Genomic DNA, 12,151 nt, shown 5'->3' with positions numbered 1-12,151 from the left:
AATAGGAAGGGAAAAAACGTGGGTCACGCATGCAAAGTGCACCAAGAAAATGATTGAAGACTGATTTTAGTGGAATAAAAGCACTGAAGGAATACTTAGCTCTAGATAATTAGAAATAATTTCATACTACCCTGGGTTCAAGGAAAATGTGATAGTATTTTGTGGTATAGTTCTCTAATATTGTTTAAAATGCTTGGAACTTGACTTGTCTAATAAGATTTTTGTTCTGTCCTGTTATTCTTAGTAGTGGATTTAAGAATAGGAAAAGGATGCATATCCCAAGTAATTTCTTGTGTATGCCAGCTTTTGGTGAATCAGATATTCAACTCTGCAGGACTGTTCATTAGATTTTCCTTTTCTCCTGTGGCCATGAATTAATTTCTGTGTTTCTATCCAAATGCTGATATGTTTAAACTCTGTTACATGCTTTGTCTTCAGAAAACTCAGTATTTAAATCTATATGTATCTTAAGTGCTCACCTTTTGGTCAAACAAGATGTGATAAAGAAGAGTTTTGAAACAAGGAAAGCTAGGGATGGAGGGAATTGAGCCTGATGAAGGGGAGCTAATGCTAGCAGAAAGTGTTCAGCATTTGATTGTAAAATATTGATCAGGAAATTATGTGCAAGTTGGTTAAAAAAAAGAAAAGGAATATTGTAAAGGAAAGCAGATAGCCCTTCCGTATTGATAAGTAAGCTGTAGTAGATTCAGAAGCAATTGTTTGCAGCTAAATGAGCCTGGGTTCCTGGCTTTGCATGAACCAAGAACTTAGCATACTTCTTCATGATACCTCAACTGGGCACAGTCCTTGAATCCAGATTGCCAAATGATGTGGCTGTGTGGGCTGCTCGGTGAAATAGGGCTTTACTGTGATTGCCAGCTCTTTTATTTACAGACTGATTTTATTTTTTTGGAGCAGGGGAGGGGAGGCAGGAAACAACACCTCCCTACATACACTGAATTACCAACATGAATATAATGGAGGAAAATTTTCTAATAAGTAAGGAACTTGTCAAAGTTCTTTTTTTTTTTTTTTTCAACAAAGTAGAATAAAGCTTAAAGTTTAACTTTCTCAGAGTTTAACCTGCCCCTGTTGGAACCATGTCTAGCATGTTGTAAGGTGTTTAATTGTTATTGAAATTAGTGTCTCTTATATTTGTAGGGAAACCCAGAAGAGCACACTATCCTAGAGTTTGCCCAGTTAATTAAAAAGCTTGTTGGTGAGTACGATTAGTAATTCTTTTGTAAAGTTTATGAAGTACTTATTGTCATTAGATAAATTTTAATTGATTAGTGTGTGTAAAATGTGGATAATTTAATTAGTCTTTAGATTTTTTAATAATTTTAACAAAGGCATTTAATCATATCAGTAAATATTAATAAGATAATCGAAATCATCTCAATTGTCTGTAAACTGTTGCATGAAGAGTAGAATTAATACATTTTCTGTGTGTCTATGCAATCTGTACCCACTGGTTTTTATAATGTTTAGACAATTTTCTAGGTTTGTTTTAGCACAAGGACAATACAAAAATGAAGTGTAAAATATGTGGATGAAAATGTCCTGTAAATTATCTTAGCTGCAATAGAGATACTTCAGGAAGGTGGTTCTTCACAGTTGTGCAGGCTGTGGTCCTTCAACTACGGTTAAAAACCTCATGCTGTGGCAACAGTCTTTCTCTGTTCTCTTCACTGTTTCTGACAGTGATTCTTGAAAGGGTTGACAGCACCTGGGAAGAAAACGCTGTGGCTTCCTCCTCATTCTAGCTCTGACACCTGTAGCAAATCAGAGCTCTCAAGAACGGAAGGAAATGGTTGTGCTTGGTGTTCTAGTGTGGCTCCCTAATGAGTTCAGACATCCTGCTGCCATTAGCCAAGGGCTTTAAGTCTGTACATTCCAGAAGTGCTTCTGACAGATCTGAAAAAGACAAGTTCAGACATATAACACAGAAGCTGATGCATGTGTTGTTTCTAATAAAAGACTGTTCCCTCTGGAAAACTTTTGTGAATTCACAGATCAGGGAAGGAAATGGAAAAATCACAGCACCAAACCCATCAGACAGATAGATTAATTGTCACCTCTGTTTGTCTGTTCACAAACAACTTGATGTGTTCCAGTCCACTCGGGGAGGTGGTTTAGTTCTAAAATGGCATGTAAACTATTTGTTAGATTTGGGTAGAAGAATTGGCCTCTTTCTGTGTGTTGTTCTGAGGAAATGCAAGTGCTTGGTTATTTAAATCAGACTGGAGAGTATGGGCAAAAAGAAACTGATGCCTTTTTGTAATGCCGAAGTGCTAACAATCATGGAATGATTGAGGTTGGAAAGGACCTCTGAAGGTCACTTGGTCCAACCTCTCAGGTCAGGCAGGGCAACGTGCAACCAGCAGTGGCCCAGGACCATGTGCAGATGGCTTTTAAGTGTCTCCAAAGGTAGAGACTCCACATCCTCCTTGGGCCATATGTGTTTCAGTTTGTGTCTCTGATCCTGTCACTGGGCACCACTGGAAAGAGCCTGGCTTTCTCTTCCTAATCCCTCCCATCTGGTATTTATACACATGGATTAAATTCCCCATAGCCTTTTTCTTCTCCAAATTGAAGGGCCCCAGGTCTTTCAGCCTCTCCTCATATTCCAGTCCATTCATTATCACTGTGGCCCCTTTGTTGCACTCGCTCTGTATGTCCCTGTCTCTCTTGTACTGGAAGCCTAGAACTGGACCCAGTTCTCCATATGGATCTCATCAGTGCTGATTAGTGGGAAAGCTGATCTCCCTTGTCCTGCTGGCAGCACTTCGGCAGCCCAAAGATATCATTTGCCTTCTTTGTGGCAAGCACACATGGGTTCATATTCAGCTTGGAGCCCACCAGGACCCTCAGTCTTTTCCTGACAAGTTGTATTCCAGCTAGTTGGCCCCCAGCCTTTACTTCCCCAGATCCAGGACTTTGAACCCGTTGAATTTCATGAGGTTCTTGTGAGCCCTTTCTCCAGCCACCTTTCTCAAGCTCTGGATGGCAGCACCATGCTCTGGTGTTTCACAAATTCAGTATTGATCCAACGTTGACCCTTGGGGTATAGCCCGAGTTACCAGTCTCTAACTAATCACCATCCTCTGGGCCTGGCCGTGCAGTTTTCTGTCCCCCTCACTGCTCATCCAGCTCATCCACTCAGTGAGGGTGTTATGGGAGATGGTGTCAAAGGCATCACTGAAGTCAAAGCAGGTGATATCCACTGTTCTGTCCTTTGCTACTGAAACAGTCATTTCCTCATAGAAGGTTAATAGACTGGTATGTGAGCGTAACTTGATTTTTGTGAATCCATGCTGAAATCTTTGTGAAATGCTTTGTGAACCCATGTTGCTGTGGGACAGGTGGATCAGCTAGTTGTTGCATGCAGTGCACCTGTGTCTGTGCAAAGCATTTCAGTGATTGAATTATGAAGCAGAGAGATGCTGAAAGACCTGCTGCTCCACTTGGTAGAACAGATGTGAATGCAAAGCATAGTGAATTGCAGATGATAAATCACAGTATCTTGTTTAATAGGCAGTGGGAGTGAAATCCAGTTTCTCTCAGAAGCACAGGATGATCCTCAGAAACGAAAACCTGACATCAGAAAAGCCAAGTTACTGCTTGGCTGGGAACCCGTGGTATGTACAGATGAATTACTGTTTCTGTGTGGTAAAACACCAGGAGGCAGAGGGGGCTGAGGAGGGGCCACGTGATAACAGTACCTTTCCCTTACTGGAGTATCTGCCTAATGCCATCTCCAGAACAGTTTTAACATTTTAACTTTTTCACTTGCATATTATGAGATGATTACCTTTCTGTAAGCCCAATAAATCATTTGCAGTGTATAGTACATAGTTACTTATATTACCAAGCCCATAGCCAGTGGCTTTGCTGGTGTTGCTGCAGTCCTTGTTCCTGTTGCTGGCAATAGGAGTTGGTTTGCTTTGAGAGGTAAGATCTGCCTAATTCCCAGAAAAAGTGTGACTTTCATAGCCAGCTCCCCATTCTAACTAGCACGGTGGTTTGTAGCCTTCTTTAAATTTGCAGACAAAAATCATTCCAGGAAACATGTGAGCCTACCTATTAAATGTAAGCCTAATAATAAAAAAAGATCCAGACCCTTCTGAAGGGATACACAGAGGCACCTGATATTGATAGACCATGTCTGACAGCATAAGGGTGAAAGCAAAGTGTTGCAAACACAGAAGGTTTGACTTTTGTATTTCTGGCCTTCTGTGTTTGGCACAGGCAGTAAGAAAACTTGCTCTGAAGTAGCAGTACAGAGTTGGTACAGCAAGGCAAGCAGTTTCTGTGCTGCTGTTTTTATCTTCCTGTACTGATGATGGTGTCAGCAAGCATGTCAGAGCATATGGCTCCTGAGAAAACAACTCCTCTGTTGTTCCTGTCTCCATATTCTATGCCTGTGTTTAAGCACTGCAATTTGTAGGATTACAATTATTTGTATAGGATTTAAGAATATCAAATGAGATACTGGATGCCAGCTTTATACCATGCTGCGAAAGATGATCTTTAATCCTTACAAACAGAAGGGGCTTAAATGCTGGGTGCTTGTCTCTTTCAATACATTAGGAACTGAAAATAGAATTATGCATGTCTGTTTTAATACTAAACAGACCCATCATAACCATGTGCGAGATTTAAATTTGTTGGGGTTTTCTACTTATGTCAGAAAATACATGGGCTGTTTAAAAGCTGAACTGCATCAGCAGTGAGGAGATGTAACCAGCATGTGGTGCTGTTAGTACTTAGATTGGCTGAGTGAGATTCCTTGGCTTCCTTGTGATAGCTGTTTTATAAAAGATGCTGTTGTGAAATGAGCTGATGTGAACCTAGAGTGATACGATTCTCTCCTTGCTTTTGGAACAGGTCCCATTGGAAGAAGGTTTGAATAAAGCAATTCATTACTTCCGTAAAGAACTTGAGTATCAGGCAAACAATCAGTATATTCCCAAACCAAAACCAGCAAGGATGAAAAAAGGAAGAACAAGGCATAACTGAAGACTCTTAGTTGGACAGGAAATTCCCCGCTTGACATTTGACGGATGTAATTTTTTTTTTTTTTTTTTTTTTTTTTTTTTTTTTTTTTTTTTTTTGAGAGAGACTTTAAAACAGGTATCATGAAGAACGAACTGGAATTTCATTCTGAAGCTTGCTTTAAAGAAGTGGATGTGCCTAAAAATAACATAAATATTCCCTTTCCCTGCAAATCTTGCCTTGCACTTTTTAAATCTGTCTTTTTATGTAAAATAGAGTAGAAGCATCTTTTAGTATCTTCAAGTTTTATATCTTGATGTGAGATCATTTTGTTGTGACTGTCCTTGACAGTTTTATTTACTGGTTTCTTTGTGAAGCTGATGATAAACACAAATGGGATGAAAAATGCCAATTTATTTATAAAATGGGTACTATAAAATATGAGATGTTCTACTATGCATAAGAAAAAAAACTAGTGGTATTGTCAGGTGAGAGACACTGACATCTGCATATAGAAAAGTTTAAAAGAATTCTGTATGAGAGCTTTATGTATTCTTTAAAGGAGAGATTTTTTCAAAAGTTTAGTTTTAGTTGTACACTTGAATTTGAGATATTTTCATCGATTACCATGGATAAGGATATTTTGAATCACTACTGTGTTGTGCGTACTCTGGGAATAAAGTTAATGTATTATTGGTTACAGTGGTTGAATATGCTATTTTAATAAAATACTGAAACTTCTGTTTGCTAGTTTTAAGGTTTCACTGTGAGCATTTCTCTGGATTTGCACATCTGTGGATTTATTGTGTATTAAATATGAAGTAACAGTCTGTAAATAATCCACTCAAAGTTAGTAACTTTGGTCTTGCATTGCTTGTCTCCTAGCAGATGTATAGTAAGGGCTGCAGGATGTCTGTTGAAATAGATCAGACAAAACCATCCTGATTTATTCTAATTCAGGTAGTTGATAGTGATGCAGGAATATAATATTTCTTTAAACCATGGAGCCTACCTTCAGCCTTCCTGAGGAAATACTGAGGAAGGGTTTCTATTTTAAGCCGAAACCAAAAAAAAAAAAAAAAAAAAGAACCCACAAAAACAAAACAAGAACAAAAAACCCCCACAAACAAAAAAAAAAAAAACACACCAAAACCCAAAACAAACAAAAAAACCCTCAAAAACTCTTCAATTTTCCCCTTATTTTGAATATTTCTCCTAGTTTTTAAAAGGTGTTTAAAAGGTGTTTTGGCTTCGTGCCACTCAAAATTGAAAATCCTAAACCTCATCAAGCAAAGTGACTTGACTTTATCTCATTAGAGCTTGATGGTTTTATTAGCTTTTGAGTATCTCTAGGTTGATGGTAAATTGGGAGTTAGCAGTAGCAAAGATGTTATGCCCAGCCCTAGGAAGACTCTGAGAGCAGTGTGGCATTTAGGCCCCTTTGTCTGACCTCACAAGTGCTTGCATGGCTTGGAGTCCCATCCCAGTCTGTCTGCTAAAGTTCCCAGGGAGTGCAGCAGTGGTGAAGTTGCTGCATTCATTGCTGAGCCCTGCCTGGAGTGGGGCTGCAGGGATCTTTTAAGACTAATGGGTTTTTCCTTGCTCAGAAGTGCACATTTTCTCCCATTGGAAATCTGCCATACAGCCGAGATGAGGAACCATGGTGCATTTTCCTGTCTGGATTCAGAGATGGAATTTAGATATTATACATTACCTTCATCTTTTCACAGCCAAGCAGCTTGAGATCTGCTTTTTTTGTATGAAGCCTTTTTCTAGGTTCTTGATCTGGTTTTTATTCCATATTAAATTGCCTGAAAAGTACACCATGGTGTGCTGCTCCAAATGTGCCTGTAACCTGTCATTACTGAAACGCTCACAAAGCACAGCCTCTCCCTGTACTCGAAGCCACAGCTGGACTTGTGTGAAAGTAGTGCCCACTTCTTCAATAGTTCTTTGGAGAGAACTGTAATCAGCTCCCAGCATGGAGGTTTTAACCCTTAAAACTCTTAAGATGGAGATTATATTTGGGGGATGGTGCTCTTTCTCCTTAGATTTCACTCCTTGTGCAAATTGTGCCATTGAATGCCAAAGTCTGTGAAGAGATGGGACACGGGTACAACCCTGGTCCAACATTCAGCTCAACCATGGAGAGTAAATGGGAGCTCTGGCCACCACTGTTACTTCCAGAGCTATTTTTTTATTTAATCCAGTGACTTCAGTACTAAGTATGTGAATTTGTACAGGCACAAGCATGCTACTAGAGACTAGCACAAAATGTGTATATTCAAAAAAAAATCCCCTGGGAAGTCTGAACCTTTATATACAAGAGAGAAGGATTTAAAAGCTCTTTAGGTTACGTCTCAGCCTGACTTCCTTCATAAAAGGAGCAAACTGGAGAGGCCAAGTGGCTGGTACCAGTACAACCCATTTGTGAGTGTGTGTGATGCCTCCCACTGGGCCTGAGCGACAAGACTGTGGATTTGCTGCTTTCCTCTTACTGTTCCTGGTTTTTGTTTCAGAGGTTCCTGATTCAGCTTCCATATTCTTTTTTAATAGTGTCTTCCAGCAGCAGGAGCTGAGGTAGCTGTTGCCCTTAGGTTTTGAAACCAGTGACGTGGGGCTAATTCAAACAGCATGAATCGTGTTAAGAGTCTGCTGGTGCTTGAGACTAAAAGTCTGGGGTACTTTGAAGTTGTCTGGTCTGAACTGAGTCTTTAAAAAAGCAGATGGAGGTTTGCATGTTGGTGCTCTGCTCCTGTCTGGGTTTAGACATATCAGCAGGAGAAAAGAGGCTTCAAGTGTGTTGGGAACCACAGGTAAGAAAGAGCTGCTGCCTCTCTGAAAGAGTCACTTTTGATGGAGTGTAGTAGAATACAGCGCTGAAAGCTTGGGAATGCAGGATTTGGGAGTAAATGAAGCTGAGACATGCTATCAAGATTATTTTTTCCTTTTGAAAATTTGAGAATTAAAATTTTCTGCTGTCATTGGGTCAGGCAAACAAGGTAAAACTAACATGACCAAACTTGGTTGTGCCTATTTACTCACAGTGATCTGTACAAATGGGCAGCTCAGCTGGTGCTGGGTGCAAGTTCTCACTCTCAGTAGGAAATAAACAATGCAGCAGAGAGAACTGGCCAGCTTAGTGCTGCTGAGTGGGACCAGCTTTCCAGAAGGAAGGGTGTGCAAGGCACCTGCTGCTGTGCATCCTTTGATCCTCACAAGTGGGACCACTCCTGCTGCTGGAGGTTACAACAGCGTGAGATCCACAGTTGGATTTTATTATTTATTTCAAGCATGATGTACTTTTCCTTTATTTCTTTATGTGTGCTGCTAAGGAGCATTGTCAGCCACATTACTAGTCTACAGACAAGCTACAGAGGGGCTTGCAGACCTAATTTATTTTTAATTGTTACATAAATATGTAATCTAGAGAATCCTCATGCCTAACTTTTTGCTATATGGGGAAATAAGGATCTGTTAGTTTCTGTTCTAAGGTGTTCGCAGCTCCCCTTAGCCTGTATAGATTGGTTTAGTAGCCAGTGAGTTCACTGCCATCTAGGTATTTATGTCTTAATCTATTTTTTTCAACAAATTTTTAGAAACGTAATGTATTGGAAAAAATAGTTTTTGCCAGGGTTTGAATTGAGTTTCAAAGTTGAAAGAGGCATAATTGCCTTAGAGAGCAGGCTACAGAGGGCAAAACAAGGCTTCGATTAGTTTGATGGATTGAGCCAGTCCCCAGCCTTGCTAGTATTGAGTTCAATGCTGGTTGAGGCCAGGAAGTCTCTGAGGGTTGTTAGGGGCTGGTCCACAGGAAGAAGATGCTTTGTTAACAGTGAGGGAACCGTATGCTCAACACTGCTAACCCTAACAACCTTACATCCCCTCCCTGAAGTTGCTGGGAATGTAGCTGCCACAAATCCATAGTTCCTCTGTTGAGAGCATTTCCCTGTGCGGGGATTTCAGGTGGCAGAAGGGAATACCTTATTTGCAGCTCTTGACTCTGTAGAGTTACCATGAAGAGCAGCAATAGTTCTGAAGCAAAACAGAGCTCTTTCTATGTGGCAGGAGGCTCCTGAATGCAACTCTGTGTCAACAGGGAGGCTTTGCTAAAATAACAATTCATATTTCTTGCAAAAAAGAAAACAGATTTTGGCTTTCTGTTCCTTGTCTCAGTCCTTCTCTTGCTTATTTCATAATAGCAGATCTGACAAGTCTTTATCCATCTTGGTTTGTTGCCACATACAGCCTGGGACAGGCAGGCACCAGCTTGTTTATTCTTGCAGTGTTTTCCCGAGATGCTGACATGCTCTTCAGCAAGGAGCAGGATCCTCTGAATACTCTGGTCCCTACCCTAGCTGAAACAGCTGGAAGGTCCAAAGCACAAGTCACAGGGTACAGTGGCCTTAAGTGCTGTCAAAGCCATGCACAGCAATGTGGGCTCCATCCACCCCACTATAGAGAAAGCTGTTCGAAGCAAGGAAGGCTACATAGTCCACCTGGGAAACAGTCCTGGGATAGAAGTGCACAATCCTCCATCATCAACATGTTTGTGTCACGAGTAGGAACTTAAAGGGAATGATGACCTGTCCTCCTCCTCCTCCAAAAAAAAAAAAAAAGGCACAGCCGTAATACTTCCATTCTTTGGCAGAATGGTTTGCTGGCAGGTGTTACCAGCAAAGGAGGCAGCACTGCCCTTCTGAGTCTGATGGATCTGCCTGGCTGACATGGACAAACTCAGGGATGTTGCAGCATCAGGCTTTGAAACATGAAGCACTGGGGCATGGCCAAGCTGTTCCTGCTCTGAAAGGAGCCTCAGTGAACAATTGCTGCTCTTCTGTCTTGCTGGAGAGGTTACGTTATGTCAGTGCTGGGGTGGCAGAGGATGATGCTGATGTGAAGTGCTCTGTGCTGTCTGCACAGCAGCATGGAAATGCTGAGAGGAGGTGCACAGTTCTGTCTATGTTTTGGGACAGAAATAGTCGAAGGAAATTAAACTTTGAAGCACTCCATGCATATCTGATGATTTTTTTTTTCCCAGTAATCTTCCTCCTTTTGCCCAAGCCTGATTGCTCATCCTTGCTTGCTATCTATCATTGCAACTGCTGCACTGCCAGGCAGGCGCTGCACCCCTGTGCAAGGAGGGTGACCTCACCTCACAGAGCTATTGCCTTGTGGTGAGTGACCCCAGCCAGCAGCAAAGTGCCCTCACAGCCCCTTCCTCCTCCTGCCCCAATGGGAGAGAACTAGACAATCAAATGGGTACTCTTGAGAGCTGAGGTTAGAGCAGTTTAATGAGTGAAGTAAAGAAGAAGAAAACCCAAGTAATGCAAAGGTCACTCACCATCTCTCCCAAATAAGCCTGGTGCTCACCCAGTCTCTGAGAAATGGCTTCCATGGAAGGCACAGCCCCCACCCTCTTCTTTTTCCCAACTTTTAGTGTTGAGCAATTGCATCATTTGGAATTGTCCAGTTTGGGTCAGCTCTCTCACCCTAGTACCCTCCCAGCCTCTCACCTACTCCTAGCCTGCCTGCTGGGGGTCAGTGTGGAAAACAGGCTGTGCAGGCACTGTTCACCCAAAGCAAAAATGTTTGTGTTCTGCCTACGCTGCTTTAGTCACGAATCTAAAACATGTTATCATATGTGTTGTTATGTAGGAAGTTAACTCTGTCCCACTCCTTAACCCTGCAACACGATATAATGGAAAAGATTTTTTTTTCCTCTTAGAAAATTCAGAAGACAGAGACCATAGATTTGGTTGTGAGCCTGCAAGGCACAGAAAGCTGCTAGACTGAGTCAGCTTGCAGGAATGGACAGAGTTTACAAAGGCCTAGGGAGGGATGGATGGTCTTTATTTACAGCACTTTTTTTATTCTTCCTTTTTCAGCTGGTCTGAATTCTCAATTGTAAATTCTGGGAAATGATGGAAATTACCAGCATGGTTCAAATGTTGCCAAATTCAGTGCACTTTCTGGATAATATACAAAATGAAAGTATTCTTCTAGGAGTAGGTGTTTTCCAACTGTGCAAAAAAGTCTGTGCTTGACTCAGAACGGGATTATTCCGTATTTGGAATAAAGGCTCTTCTACCAAGGAAACACACCAGTTTAAACCAGTTAAACTGGCAAGGATTCTGGAAACACACCAGTCTAGACCAGTTAAACTGGCTTAAGGATTCTGCTGAGATTAAGCCTAGGGAAGGCTGAGGGTTTGGAGCATGTTAGGCCAGCGTGGATCTGTGTGTGCAGAGAAGTGACCAACATGTTGAGTTTGGCTCCCTCAGCAAAGAGCTATCTCCTGGGAAGTGTTCCTGCAGGAAGCTGTGTAGTGCTGGGCTGCATCTCCTAGACACCAGTCCATCACACAACAGGGCTTGAAGTAAAGATTAGGAAATACACTCAGAGTTAAGAAAGTAGTGAAGCATAAAGAATGGTGTTACCATCATCCATGCTTTGGAAATTTTTTGTAAGCTTTAGATGAGAGACAGCTAAAGCATCCATGCTGTCTTCTCTGACTGCTACAGTTGGTAGAACACATTTTATCTCACTTTATCCTGATTCTTCAGTTCCAGAAGTCAGGGAAGCCAACCTTCCTCACCTGTCCCTTCCCAGTCCATTTGTCGAATGCCAGCGGTGCTTTCCTCTGCCCAGCTCTTCCTGAAGCCCCTGACAGCTGAAATCTCCCTCCCAAGCTGATGTTGCGGTGATACAAAAATTGGTTGTGTTTTGGGACTCTTAACAATCCCCACCAATCCCCCTTTAATCCACTGTGTTTCACTAACAGATGCCTGGTCTTTGATGCTCAGCTTAATGTGCATGTTTCAGTCTGAATTGGGGTGGAGGGAATTTTGCAGTAGGAAATTATGATGTCAGGGGATTGTGTTGAATGCTGTCTGACACTAACTTAATTTTAAATAGCTTACTTTGTTGTTTTATTCCCTGTTTTGAGCCAGGCTGAAAGCTTGATGCTAAGTGGAATGGACACAAAGGGGAGTATTCAGCAAAGATAACCTTTGGGTTATCGTGCCTGGGAGGGGTTGGGGCCGCTCAGGTTGGATGCTCTGTGCCTCAGCAATTACTGCTGAAGTCAGGCTCCTGCCTTGAGCCTGTTCCCTGGAGGATCCCTTCACAGGCTTGGTAGGTAGGCAAGCCT

At 41.7% G+C, this 12,151-nt stretch overlaps 1 protein-coding gene across 3 annotated transcripts in view; it reads left to right on the top strand.

Annotated features, from left to right (window-relative positions):
- Positions 1 to 5,739, top strand: part of UXS1 (UDP-glucuronate decarboxylase 1) — a 60,189-nt gene extending 54,450 nt beyond the window's left edge. For all 3 annotated transcript variants that reach the window (XM_059839586.1, XM_059839584.1, XM_059839585.1), the window contains 3 exons: positions 1,162 to 1,219; positions 3,538 to 3,641; positions 4,891 to 5,739. In XM_059839586.1, coding sequence (XP_059695569.1) covers positions 1,162 to 1,219; positions 3,538 to 3,641; positions 4,891 to 5,022 — 294 coding nt within the window. In that variant the 3' untranslated portion in view covers positions 5,023 to 5,739. The remainder of the gene's footprint in view (positions 1 to 1,161; positions 1,220 to 3,537; positions 3,642 to 4,890) is intronic.
- Positions 5,740 to 12,151: the final 6,412 nt, after the last annotated feature.

This window comes from Haemorhous mexicanus, chromosome 2 (assembly GCF_027477595.1).
Source record: "Haemorhous mexicanus isolate bHaeMex1 chromosome 2, bHaeMex1.pri, whole genome shotgun sequence".
NCBI lineage: Eukaryota > Metazoa > Chordata > Aves > Passeriformes > Fringillidae > Haemorhous > Haemorhous mexicanus.
The sequence above is the reverse complement of the archived record's forward strand: the minus strand, read 5'-3'. Positions and strand labels throughout refer to the sequence as shown.